Here is a 13,996-nt window from a genome sequence, read left to right as displayed (position 1 = left end):
ATATCCTTTTACAATAAACTGGTGACCTAGTAAGTAAAATGTTTCTGAGTTCTGTAAGCCTCTCTTGCAAATTAATCGAACCTGAGGAGGGGGGTTTGGGGAACATCTGATTTATAGCCAGGGGGTCGGAAGTACAGTTAACAACCTGGACTTGTTACTGGCGTCTGGTGGTGGGGAGGGGGGTGGAGAAGGGTGTGTGTGTAGTCTTATAGGACTGAGTCCTCAACCTGTGGAATCTGGTGCTATCTCCCAGGTAGACAGTGTCAGAATTGAATTGAATTCTTAGACACTGAGATGGTGTTCTGAGAATTTCTCACTGGAGCTGTGGGGAACCCTGCCTCCACCCCGTTGGAAATTGAGTCTCAGAACACCAAAAGAAAAGGGAACAAGAATAACTGCACGTGCAGAAGCCTGGCAGACAACATCTTAAAGTGAACAACATCAATAAAGAGATAAATATAAATTACGTATCACTCGACAGGATGCAGTGAGAGGAATGCAAAATCACTTGTGATATTTATGCCAGAAATCTATAACAAATAATTAACAGTAGGGAAACATCAAATAAAACCCAAATTAAGGGTAATTCTACAAAATAACTGACCTATAATCTTCATAAATGTCAAAGTCATGAAAGTCAAGGGAAGACTAGGGAACTGTTCCTGAAAAATGGTGACAATAGATACATGACAATAAAATGTACCTCTGTGCAACGTATAATTCCAAACTGGATCATTTTGCCCCACAGAACATTATTAATATAACTGGTAAAATTTGAATGTGGTGTAAGGATTAGACATGAGCAATTATTCAATGTTTATTTCCTGATTTTGTTGGTTATATTGTGTTTACATGAGAGAATGTCTTTGCTCACAAGAAATACATACTGAAGTGTTCAGGGTGATTGGGGAATTGAGTCAGCAGCTTACTCTCAAATGGTTCAGAAACAAAAGTCCTTTGTCCTGTACTTATAACTTTTCTGTAACTTTGAGATTATTTCCATTAAAATTTTTTTTAATTTCTAAAATTAAACAGTGGAAGAGCAGATGTGCAAGGATTACTGCTCTGTATTAGCAGAAGAGCTGGCCCTGTTCCCATCCCAGGTGATTTTCCTCATTTCCTTACCAAGCAAACACATCCTAGGGAATGTACAAGGACAGTAATTATAGACAGTATTGTTCTCCTTTATTTAAGGCATGGAAGTAGGTAAACTTTACTCAACAAACAAGGCTTTACTGAACTTTACTACATTCTCAGCATTGTGTGAGATAGAGAAGGAAAGGAAATAAACATGTATAGAACATCTGCATGTATCAAGCTAGGAAGACAAAGAATGGCTTCTGCCCTCAAGGACGATGTACATTAGTTGAGTAGACAAGACTGGCATAAATTCACATGAGAAACATACTATATAATTACTAATTTATTTAATTGGTTAGCTTCTTTTCTCACCCTGTTCCTTGCAACCTCATCAGGAGATCAATTAGAAGTACCAAAGATGCTTAATTAAGAAAGACCTGGAAATAAGGGTAAAAGTACAAGAAAGAGTTGCCAGTATGGATCCAAACAAACTGAGAGGACAAAGAACCTTTCCTCTACACTGGAACAGAGAGAGGTAGAACCCCAGAAGACTGCTGGTATTTACAAATTCACCAACACTTTGTCTGTTAGCCACCTTAGATGTCCATAATATTGCTGAGGTAGAAATGTGAATGGCCCACAGTGTGAAACCAGTGGACAGGCAATGAGTCAACTGGCAATTGAATAAACCTAGCTGATCACTCAGAATCCATATCAGGGAATTCCCTGGCAGTAGTTAGGACTCCGAGCTTTCACTGCCAAGGGTACAAGCTCAGTCCCTGGTCGGGGAACTAAGATCCCACAAGCCGTGAGGTGTGCCAAAAAAAAAAAAAAAGAATCCACATCAAAATTAGCAGAGTCTAGAAGTAAGAAAACAGTGGAGGTTTAGGATATTTTTCTAGGTCAGAGATTATCAAAATGAGATCATTAACAGATATTTTCTGAGATAATAAAATGTTCAAATAAATTTGGGATGCAATGAAACAAATTAAGGCAAGCTTGTTTATTACAGAACTTCTTGGACCCTAAAGTATGCTAATGTGCATTGTACACCTAAAAGGAGGGGTATTATTACATGTGGCATTTCACTTAGATCAGGAGCCATATCGAAACTTCTAAGTGTAGAAAATGCCTACCATGGAGACAGAATGAATAAAAAAAGAGATAGCTACTTTGAGAGGTATAGCATCAATAGTAATAATAATAATAATAATAATAATGATAGCTCCCTATTATGCTTCCTGGGAGCCTCACACTGTTCTAAGGTTTAGTGCTTCATTTTATCTTGACAACAACCCTATGACATAATATAATTATGATCCCCATTTTACCTTGAGGAAAATTAGATAGAAAGGTTAAGTAAATTGTCGAAGGTCATATGACTAGAAAATGGTCAAGCCAGGATGCAGACTCAAGCAGTCTGGCTCCAGCATCCCTGTTCTTAACCATTACACTATATAACTTATCAACGAAATTCTTATTCATTTATTTCAAAGTAAATTATTAGCTGGATATTAAGCAAGAATGAAAAACAAGCATGATGACTAACTTTAAAAGAAGGCTAGGAATTTAATTCAATGAAATTGGGAATACAGATAGGAGGTAAAAAACTTGTCATTATAATTATGAAGTATATAGTCATGATAATCCATAGTTCATTAAAAATAAGAAGCATTTCAAGCAAAGAATATGCAACCCAATGTTCTAACCCATGCTAACTAAAACAATATGGTGAGCAGTTTAGAAGAGTTCTCACTCACCGTGATTCTCTTCATATCTAGCTGGCGCAGCTGCATCATATTCTGAAGGACAGTGTGCTTGTACCATGACTCTTGAGCTATTGGATTGCCATCAAAAGTGATGTCTGAGAGAGAAGTAGAATCAGCAAGGCAGCAAACACTCTCAAAACTGCAGGAAAGACAGAAACCACTGGATTACTGTGAGACCTTCAGAGAGTACTTTGTTTTGTTTCATACACATTATTTTTTAGAACAGTTTTAGATTTACAGTAAAATTGAGAAGGTAGTACAGACTTCCCACATGCTCCACACCATTTCCCCGATTATTAACATCTTGTATTAGTATAGTACATTTTTTACAATTAATGAACTAATATTGATATATTCTTACTAACTCAAGTCAATATTTTATCCAGATTTCTTTAGTTTTACACAATGTCCTTTTTCTGTTCCAAGATCCCATCCAGGATACCACATTACATTTAGTTGTGATGTCTCCTTAGGCTCCTCTTGGCTGTGACATTTTCTTAGACTTTCCTTATTTTTGATCATCTTGACAGTTTTGAGGAGTACTGATCAGTTATTCTGCAGGCTGCCCCTCTACTGAAATTTGTCTGATTTTTTTTTCATGATGAGATTAGGGTTATGGTACATACCATTAACTAATATGATTTATCACTGTTGAAGTTGACCTTGATTACCTAACTGAAACAGTGTTTGTCAGGTTTCTCCAACGTAAAGTTATTCTTCCCTCCCCTTCTTTCCATACTGAATTCTTTGGAAGGTGGTCATTATGTGCAGCCCATACTTAAGGAGTGGAAGTTCAGTTTCCTCTCATTGAGGGCACAGTATCTACATAATTTATTTGGAATTCTTCTTCCCAGGGAGTTTGTCTTTTCCCTGTGTATTTATTTATATCAGTTTTGATTCATGGACATTTCATTTCATTCTTTGGGTTATAATCCAGTACTAGTTTACTTATTTTATTGTTCAAATTGTTCCAGCTTTGGCCATTGGACCTCTTTCAGCTGGCTCCTATGTCCATTTGACATACCCCTATTAAATACATGGATTTCTTGTTTTTGTAGGCACTTCCTTACTTTCTAGCATTATAAGATACTCTAGACTCATATATTTCCTACCCCAGTCCTAGAATCAGCCATTTCTTCAAGAAGCCATGATTCCCTTTATTGGGGAATGGCATTAGAAACAAAGATCTAGTGGCTAGGTGTACTATTTACTACTAGGTGTCATTTCTTTTAGGCCCTCTGATGACAGAGCAAGGAAATATATGTGTGTATACCAACCTGTGCTTATACGTATATCGATATTTCTCTGTGAAACCATCTGTGCCTACATTAAGCTAACCATGAGTTCAAACTGATGTCTCCAACTCTAATCTATTACCAAAGGGATCATTCTAGCTTCTTTCCCTTACTTATCTGTAAATTCCTACTCCAACAAGGAGAAATCTGGCTCCCACCATCTCTCATCCATTTGGTTAATTATTAATTCCAGAATATATGTATAGTGGTATCAGAATTTTCAATTTGTACCCTCATGGGAAATAACTTTATTAACAAAAGCATAATGATAATGTGTAATTCCTTTTGCATCTAGTCTTACAGACTCATTTCCAAAGTTACTTAGGTCAGCACCTTCCCCTCCCACTCTTCCCTGCTCATCATACCTTCAAGAAGGTTGTTCCATACAATTGAAATACAGTTACAATCTCCTGTCATAGTCTATATTCATTTCTTCCTGGGATCCTCCAACCTCCTAAATTATTTTTTTAATACGCATACATTAAAGTTCACTCTTTGTGCTGTAAAGTACTATGGGTTTTGACAAATGCATAATGTCATGTATCCACCAAGTAAGTATCATACAAAATAGTTTCATTGCCTTAAAAAATCCCCTATTTAACCATCCTCCTCTCTCCCTGAATCTCTGGCAGCCACTGATCTTTTCACTGTCTATATAGCTTTGTTTTTTCCAGAACTTCATATAGTTGGAATCATATATTATAGCTTGTAGCCTTCTCAGATTGACTTCTTTCACTTAGCAGTATGCAGTTAAGGTTCATCTGTACCTTTCCGTGGCTTCATAGCTTCTATTTTTTAAAAAATCACTGAGTAATAATATTCCATTGTCTATATGTACCACAGTTTGTCCATTCACCTATTGAAGACATCTTGGTTGCTTCCGGTTTTCAGTGATATGAATAAAGTGGCTTAAATATTCATATGCAGGTTTTTGTGTGAACATAAATTTTCATCTCAGTTGGGTATTGAATTGCACTCAGTAGTGCAATTGCTGGATTGTACAGTAAGACTATGTTTAGCTTTCTAAGAAAACACCAAACTGTCTTCCAAAGTGGCTGTGCCATCTTGCATTCCTACTGGCTCTACATTCTTATCAGCATCTCATATTTGTCAGTTTTTTAAAAAAATTTATTCATTCCAATAGGTCTGTAGTGGTCTCATTGTTTTAATAGGCAACTCCTAAATGACAAAGATGTTGAGCATTTTTTCATATGCATATTTGCTACTGGTATACCTTCTCTGCATTTTCAGCTCTTGGGGCCATTTTTAATTGGGTTCTTTGTTTCTTTATTGTTGAGTTTTAAGAGTTTTTTTGTCATATCATGAATATGTCTTTTATCAGATATATGTTTTGCAAATATTTCTCCCAGTCTGACTTGCCTTCTCGTTTTCTTAATTGCATCCTTCACAGGGCAGAAGTTTTTTATTTTAACTATGTCCAGCTTATCAATTTTCTTTTTCATGGATCATGCTTTTGGTGTTGTATCTAAAAACTTGCCAAACCCAACACTGCCTAGATTTTCTCTTAAGTTTTCTTCTAGAAGTTCTATAGTTTTGTGTCTTATATTTAGGTATGATCCATTTTGAGTTAATTTTGCAACAGGTATAAGGTCTATGCCTAGATTCAATTTTATATGAATATCCAATTGTTACAGTGCCATTTATTGAAAAGACTATTCTTTCTCTATTGAATTGCCTTTGCTCCTTTGTCAAAGATCACTTGACTATATTTGTGTAGGTCTATTTTGGGACCCTCTATTCTTCTCCGTTGATATATGTGTCCATCCTTTCACCAATACCATGCTGCCTTGATTACTGTACCTTTATAGTAAGTCTTGAAATAGGTTAGTGTCAGTCCTCCAACTTTGTTCTCCTTCAGTATCATGTTGCTATTCTAGGTCTTAGCTTTTCCATATAAACTTTAGAATCCATTTGTCAATATTTGCTTGCTGGGATTTTGATCAGGACTTTCATTTCTTTATTGAGGTACAGGTGACATACAACACTGTATTAATTTCAGGTATACACATGATTCAATATAGGTATATACTGCAAAATGTTCACCATGATTAAGTCAGTTAACATCCATTACCATACATAGTTACAGAATATTTTTTCTTGTGATGAGAACTTTTAAGATCTATTCTCTTAGCAATCTTCAAATATGAAATACAGTATTAACTATAGTTGACACGCTGTACATTACATCCCCATGACTTATTTATTCTATAAGTGGAAGTTTGTACTTTTGACACCCTTCACCCATTTAACCCACCCCTTACCTAATCTGTTTTATATATATATGAGCTTGGTATTTCATTTTATTTATTTATTTTAGATTTCACATAAAAGTGAGATCATATGGTATTTGTCTTTCTCTGACTTATTTCACTTAGCATAATGCCCTCAAGGTCCATCCATGCAGTTGCAAATGGCAAGATCTCATTCTTTCTTATGGCTGAATATTACTCCATTGTGCATATGTGTGTGTGTGTGTGTGTGTGTGTGTGTGTGTCACATTCTCTTTATCCAGTTATCCATCAATGGACACTTAGGTTGTTTCCATATCTTGGCTACTATAAATAATGCTGCAATGAACATGGGGGTGCCTGTATCTTTTTGAGTTACTGTTTTCATTTTCTCCAGATAAATACCCAGAAGAAGAACTGCTGGATCACATGGTAGTTTTATTTTTAATTTTTAAGGACTTTCGTTTTTTAAAGAAGGGAATAATCACTTTTCTAAATAATACCCCAGAGCAGACTGATACAACTCATTTAAATTAGAATCACTCTCTTTAATGACTATTCAAATAACTAATGTAAACAGGCCTAAAAGTACTTTAGGACTACTTTACTTATATTTAGGAACTATACTAAATATCTTTCTGTGTTAAGAAAAACTAGAGGATATAGAATATTTATGGTATAGAAAATAACCTATATGCTTGACAATTAAGGTTGAGATGATATCTGTAGCAAAAATAAAGTTCATTATGCTTTTTTATTGTCATATTTAAGTATTTCTTCTATGTTTTCCTCCCATTCAAGGTAGAGATACTCTGCTATCAATTATTTTACCTCAGAGCTTATCTTTACCAATCTAAAAGGTAAATCTCATAATTCATATACACATTATGGTTTTTGAGACGTGGTTGAGAATTAGGGAAGGCACTATTTAAAAGGCTAGTATATGCAAATAAAATGAGTGTTCATGCATTTAGACTTAATAATCGCTTTGAGTATAAATAAACGAGAACAAACATGGCAATTTTTCCTACTTAGCACTGATAAAATTCTTTTTTTCATCAATATAAAATATCTCAGAACAGTTTATGGTGTTTTAGATGAACGTTTGAAAGATGCTTCTCTCCTTCCCTCATAGTTTTTTATGTAAAGCTAGAATAAAATAAAATGCTTCTGATAACTTTAAAACTGAGACACAAGGCAAACTTTTACTCCTTCACATTGTTAAGTGAACTAACTCATCACCTTCCCTTCACAAATCTGCTTCTCCATGCACACTCCATAACTGATTAAGTCATCAAGGCAGTTGCCACTATGAGCCAGTCTCTTACTTAGAAATTGATGACTGAGAATGGGAACTGTGAAGGGTCATCACGGGATTTTAAGCAAGGTGGGGGCTAATGTGATTAGAATAATCATAACTTAGTAACATTACGGAAGGCATAAAGGAAAAAAAAGAGTTAAAGAGTAAAAAAACAGTTATAAAGTAGATTGCAGTAAGTAATAGAGGTGAAAAAAGTAAGGGTCAAGCATATCTACGGTAGTAGCTATGAGAGTAAAGAGGAGGGAATAGGTTCTACAGAAATTCAGAGAGTAGTATGAACAGAAATTAGTCATTATTTGGGTGTGAGGAAGAGAGGAGTCTGGAAAAACATTCAGGTTTCTCTCTCGGGTTAATGATTGAGGTGGTGATTACAAGGGTGTATAGTTTGTCAAGATTCACTGAGCTTTACACATAAAATGGGTGCATTTTATTACATGTAAATTATATCTCAATAAATTGATTTACAAAGAAACTTAAAGTATTAAAAAATACATGTTTGACAGATCATCTTTTCCTCTATCAGCTCTCCTTTATGAGGAACACTATGCTACACTGGTGGCCAGTGGCTATTAGCACATGTTTCCAAAAGGCTTTCATTACATTTTCCTCCAACTACCACAGAATGGGATAACGTAATTTCAACATTAAGATATTAACTAATGTGAGAAGCAGAGGCAACATAGCTCTTCTATGTTGAAGAGCATTTTTCTTCAGTGGCCCAACACATCTGAACAGAATTAAACTGTAAGCTATGACCAGGTAAGACCACTATGACCTGATATCTGTCACTAATTAGGTAGATGCAATAAAAAGTGGAAAAATATGTCCAGAAGCACAGAGAAGCTGGAAAACTTCATTCATTGTAGATATATTCTAATTTTATTGTTATTTACTATTTTTTTACAAACTGGACTGCAGAGAGTCTATGATTTATTTATTTCTTTTTTTTTTTGTGACAGCTTTATTGAAATATAATGAACATACCATGCAGTCCACTCATTTAAACTGTACAATTCAGTGACTTTTAGTATATTCAAAGAGTTATACAGTTATCACCACAATCAATTTTAGACCATTTTCATCACCCTAAAAAGATATGATTTATTTCTTATTGCAGGTATAATTTTAAATTGAAATGATTATAACTGTCCCCAGCTCTACCTCTCAAGTATTCCCCTGGAGAATGGAATTAGTCTAATAATTTCTAAATGGGTGCTGTTAAACACAAAACTAAACAGTATCTTCACTGAATTCAAATACTGTAAAGCACATTAGTGAATATAGGAGAAAACATTATGCCTAGTGAATGTACTCATCATGAAGCACTTCAGAGATCTAGAAGACCTGTTCATGCCCATCTGGTTTATGTCTGTAATTCAAGCACAACCAAAAAAGAGGCACTAGGAATGGGAAAATCATTTCAATCCTTAGCAGGTACTTTCCTGGCAACCCTTTCCAGATCAGCAGCTAGCATTTACACCCAGGCTGAAGTCTTTATGCTTTGAATAGTTTTATTAAAGTAAAAATAGATTCGTATTTGATCCAGAAGATTCCTCACAAAATTTCATTTCCATCTGCAAGGCATGTGACCAGTAAACATGCCAGACATTCCTAGAAATGTACAAAGTGCATATGATTTTAAAGACATTCTCTAATCAAATAAAACCAGACTCCTTAAGTACAAATACAGGCTAATGAAGGGTTATATCCTACCTAACCAAAGAAAGTCTAAATCAGATTGTTAAAAAACAAAAACACTTGTAAATACAACACTAAATATAGTGGGGTAGTACTGGCTTTTAAATACAGTCTCTCCTTTATTAAGAACACTCAGTTGCTTGTCTCTTCAAAGTTCCGAGCATGGAAAAGTTTTGGTCCAAAGGCTGACATTTAACTCATAATTTGACTTTAATCGTTTTCCAGATTACTCATACTTTTGTTCTTCCCCTAGCAGTCTCCTCCCAATGCCACATCTGCTTCCTATCTGCTAAAGAACCTATAGAGGAACAATCTGTCCCTACTGATCAAAACTTTCATCTCAAAAGGAAAATGAACTATTTCAGTCCGTTTTATGCTTACTTAATAAAATACTGAGAAAATATAAAATTCCCATATATGCATGTATACCACATAGATATTTAACTAAGAATTCCCAAATACCAGTCAAATTTCTCCAATTAGAAAGTTCTCCCCAAAAGTAAGATAGGTACTCAAGTAAAAAGGGTTTTACTCTTTCATACCAATGAAGTATCAAGTACTCTAGAATAATCTTAATGAAAAGCTCACTTATTTTATACTGGTAAGTGAGAATTTTACTGAATAGTTACTATGTGTCTAGTAGGCTAAACTGAAATGGAACAGTAAAATAAATCAAGTGTGCTCACAAGGACTGAAATATATACAATTAATAAACATAAAATAACTAGAAAGATCAATAAGATAATATCTAAGTCTTAAAGAATGAAGCACAGTTAAAGAAAAGAGCATATAATGACAGTGTTTGTATTTCTGATAAAATGATGAACTAAGTTTGTGGACTGAGGCTCTTGCTAAAAACAACTAAAAATGCTGCATAAAATATATTTTAAAAATCCTCTCAAATGCATCCATAACCTGTTAAAAAAAAAAAAAAAAAAAAGGGCTTCCCTGGTGGCACAGTGGTTGGGAGTCTGCCAGCCGATGCAGGAGGCAAGGGTTCGTGCCCCAGTCCGGGAAGATCCCACATGCCGTGGAGCGGCTGGGCCCATGAGCCATGGCCACTGGGCCTGCGCGTCCGGAGCCTGTGCTCCGCAACGGGAGAGGCCACAGCCGTGAGAGGCCCGCGTACCGAAAAAATAAAAATAAATAAATATGCAAGCCAAAAATAAAAGTAAAGGTGGGAAGCCAGAGAGGTAAGCAGAATGTTGAAACTGACCTTTTTGTTGTGAGGGTACTTATTGAACCCAATGAACCTGAGCTCTGGTTTACATGATCTTCAAAGCTGTAGGACAGAAGACAAATCCCAGTGGCCAGCCAAGTTGGAGAGTCTACTGGAGACCTGTCCATAACCCTGCGACCCCAAGGGCTAGGGTCTCAATATAGGGTGAGTTATAAACTTTTCTACCTACTACCCCAGGAATATTGCCTATCTCAAAACCTGGGGCTAAGAACTGGAGGAAAATTCTTCCCTGGTTACTTGTAACCACAAACCACAATTTGCAACCTGAATCCACACTAAATGGGTGGTCTAAAATGTTTCAAGAGGAGAATTGATATTTTGAAGAGGTTGAAGGCTTCTTACGTCCATAGGCATCTGACAGAAACAAATGAAACCCCTCCATGGAGAAACCTACCTTTATACAAGACCCCAAGAATTCCCAAAGATAGGTACCAAGATAAATACACAGTTCACAGTTCAAAAGGAAATAAAACACTCTAACAGCCAGCAGAAACAACAGGTGACACTGTCAAACTGGCTATGACTTCTTCATATAATGGGATCATCAAACAGAATATAAAAATTATAATATATTCCAAGAAATAAAAACAGGTTTAAAAATGTGAGTAAACTCCAAGAAGATCTGAAAAGGCACAGAACTTCTAGAGATCAAAAAAATTTTTTTAAATTAAAGTAAAAAAGTCAAAGGCAGTGGATGGAGATAAAGGGAATCAAGCACTTACCCTATTTTCCTTGCACAAACCAAAAAGCTAGTTAAAGTTTTCTTTATAGAAGAAACATAGCTTAAAAAATGAAGAATGATAGAATATCACCATTTGTAACCCCCAAAGAAGTAATGGATTCAGACAACAATCATCAGTAACTACTAAAATACTTAGGTGAAAAGATGATGGGGAACTTTATTAAAAATGGAATAGGCTAACAACCGTTGAACCCCATAATCAGTTTTAGCATTATAGTAAGCAAAAATAACATGCATTTTTTCATATATATATATATATATATATATATATATGTATGTATTGGGTTGGCCAAACGAACTTTTTGCCCAACCCAATATATATGTATAGGTATATACATATATATATTTTTTCTCCATATACATTTTCTTTCACTTTCCTGTTTCTTTTGGCGCTCCATAACAAGTAACCATCTGTGTTTGATACATGTTAATTAATATTAGTCACTAGAATTCTTTTTAGTACATGATGGTAGTAGGGGGTTCTTAGAAATGAATGGTTCTAAAGAATCTCAAGATACCTTCTAATAATAAGTCATTACGTTTTTGTCACAAAGCAAAAATATGCTGGAAAAAAATTTTCACACTGTATGAAAGAGAACTCCAAATTTCCCTTGGGGAAACTATTAGTAGCTTAACCCATTCATCACAATATTTAAAAGATTTTAATATTTGAGAAGCTAAAGTGACAACAGAGAGAAATAAAGAGAAGACTGTGGATATAGATAGAATCAAAAAGAAAGTGAAAAGGAGACCTAAAGAGCTGAACAGAAGTAATAGAGAAAAATGTTAAACTCCCTCTTTACATATCTTTTGTTACAACAATGCCATGACAACAATTCAATAAGGAGAATATCTATTATGTCTGCATGCATCTGGTTGATAGAAGACACCAGCACAGAGTGTCTCAATTGCAGATGACAATTCTATTAGCTTTCTCCAGGCTACAATGATCATTTTCCAGCAGTAAGATGGAAAAAAAAACAACATAGCTTCAGTCTCAGGTGATTCACAATGACTCTGATTACTGAGGGTAGATTTCAGGACCTGATAATGTTCTTGTAATGCTAATTTGTGACACTGAAACCAAATTTAAAATGACGAAGGAAGTTCTTAATGACATATTTCCTCTTACTGGATTGATATGTGAATTACAGAAGAAAAAAAGGATTCTTTGCAGTCTCAAATATGATAATGATAATTCTAAAAGGCATGATCATTTTAGCCACTTTAGACCTTTATATTGTTTACTAATTCCATGAGCTATAAAGCAGGTTAAATAATATCCCCAACATACAAAGAGACGTAAACTCAGTACTGAGTAGGTAAGCAGCTCTCTGAGAAAACAACAACCTGATGTAGCATTTGCCAATTCCATGGTGTAAATATTTCCAACATGGCCAGTTTTAAGCTATGAAGATGATGTTGCTGAGGTGAGGAGATGCACCTAAATTGGCCTAGTGAGCCAGTACAAGCTGGCCTCAGCACACCAATGCAGACCAAATTCCTCTTTTACAGTTAATGGAAGGACAGCTATTATTCTATCATGAAAAAATTTTGTTATTTGGAGGAACTTCCTCCTAATGTTGGTTTTACAATATTTTTGAACTTTTTATCAACATGTAATACATAGAAAGACTACAACTCACAAGTACACAACTTGATGATTCTGCGCAAACTGAACATACCCATGTAACTAGTACCCAGATCAAAATATTACCCACACCCTGATGCCTCCCTCTGTGTCCCCTTACAGCCATTACACCTCCCAAAGGTAACCACTCTCCCAATTCTAACACTATAGATACAGATTTGCCTGTTTTAGATAAAATTGTATAGATGCATTTGTTTGAATCTGGCTTCTCTTGCTACATGTTTTGTTTTTTTGAGATTCATCCGTATTGTATGTAGCTGTAGTTTGATGATTTCACATTGCTGGGTAGTATTCCATTACATAAAAAAAGCATTCAATTTACTTCCTCTATTCTACTATTAGTGGACAATTGTTTGCAGTCTGGTGTTATTATAAATAGTGAAACTAAGAATATTAAGCTTTTCTGTGGATTATAAACCTAGGAGTAGAACTGCTGAGTATAAAGTATCCTATTAAGTTCAACTTAATAGATACTGCCAGAGTTTTACAAAATGATTCTACCTATTTACACTCCCACTAGCAGGTATGAGAGCTTCAGTAGCTCCACATCTTCGCCAATGCTTCTTATACTACATTAGACATTGACAAATCGTACAATCTTGTCTTCTTTTAAAATATTAATTCGTCTATATTTCAGTAGCTGCTAATACTGGCTGGGCAACAGAATCATTTGTGGAGCAGCTTATTGAAAAATACAAATACTTAGAACCCATCCAGATCTAAATCAGAATCTCTAGGAGTAGGGTCATAGATGAATAATTCCTAATAGTTCTATAGGTGATTCTAATGCAAAGTCAAAGTTTGAGACCACTGAGGTAAACTTCAATATCCCCTTAAAACTACAGATTTCTAATGTGCACTTCACAATTCCTTGCTAATATTAAGAAAGGATTCACAATTCTAAGGAGAAAGATGACTTCTCCAAAGTCACACTGTGATATACTGGCCCAT

General features: G+C 35.2%; 1 protein-coding gene across 3 annotated transcripts in view; it reads right to left on the bottom strand.

Moving 5' to 3' along the window:
• Positions 1 to 13,996, bottom strand: part of LRRC49 (leucine rich repeat containing 49) — a 129,927-nt gene that overhangs the window by 49,364 nt on the left and 66,567 nt on the right. For all 3 annotated transcript variants that reach the window (XM_082618513.1, XM_082618511.1, XM_082618512.1), the window contains one exon: positions 2,841 to 2,988. In XM_082618513.1, the coding sequence (XP_082474639.1) occupies positions 2,841 to 2,988 (148 nt within the window). The remainder of the gene's footprint in view (positions 1 to 2,840; positions 2,989 to 13,996) is intronic.

The sequence above is a fragment of the Mesoplodon mirus genome, assembly GCF_964341445.2.
Source record: "Mesoplodon mirus genome assembly, chromosome: 4".
Taxonomy (NCBI): Eukaryota; Metazoa; Chordata; class Mammalia; order Artiodactyla; family Ziphiidae; genus Mesoplodon; species Mesoplodon mirus.
Note: the sequence above shows the minus strand (reverse complement) of the source record. Positions and strands in the feature narration are given on the sequence as shown.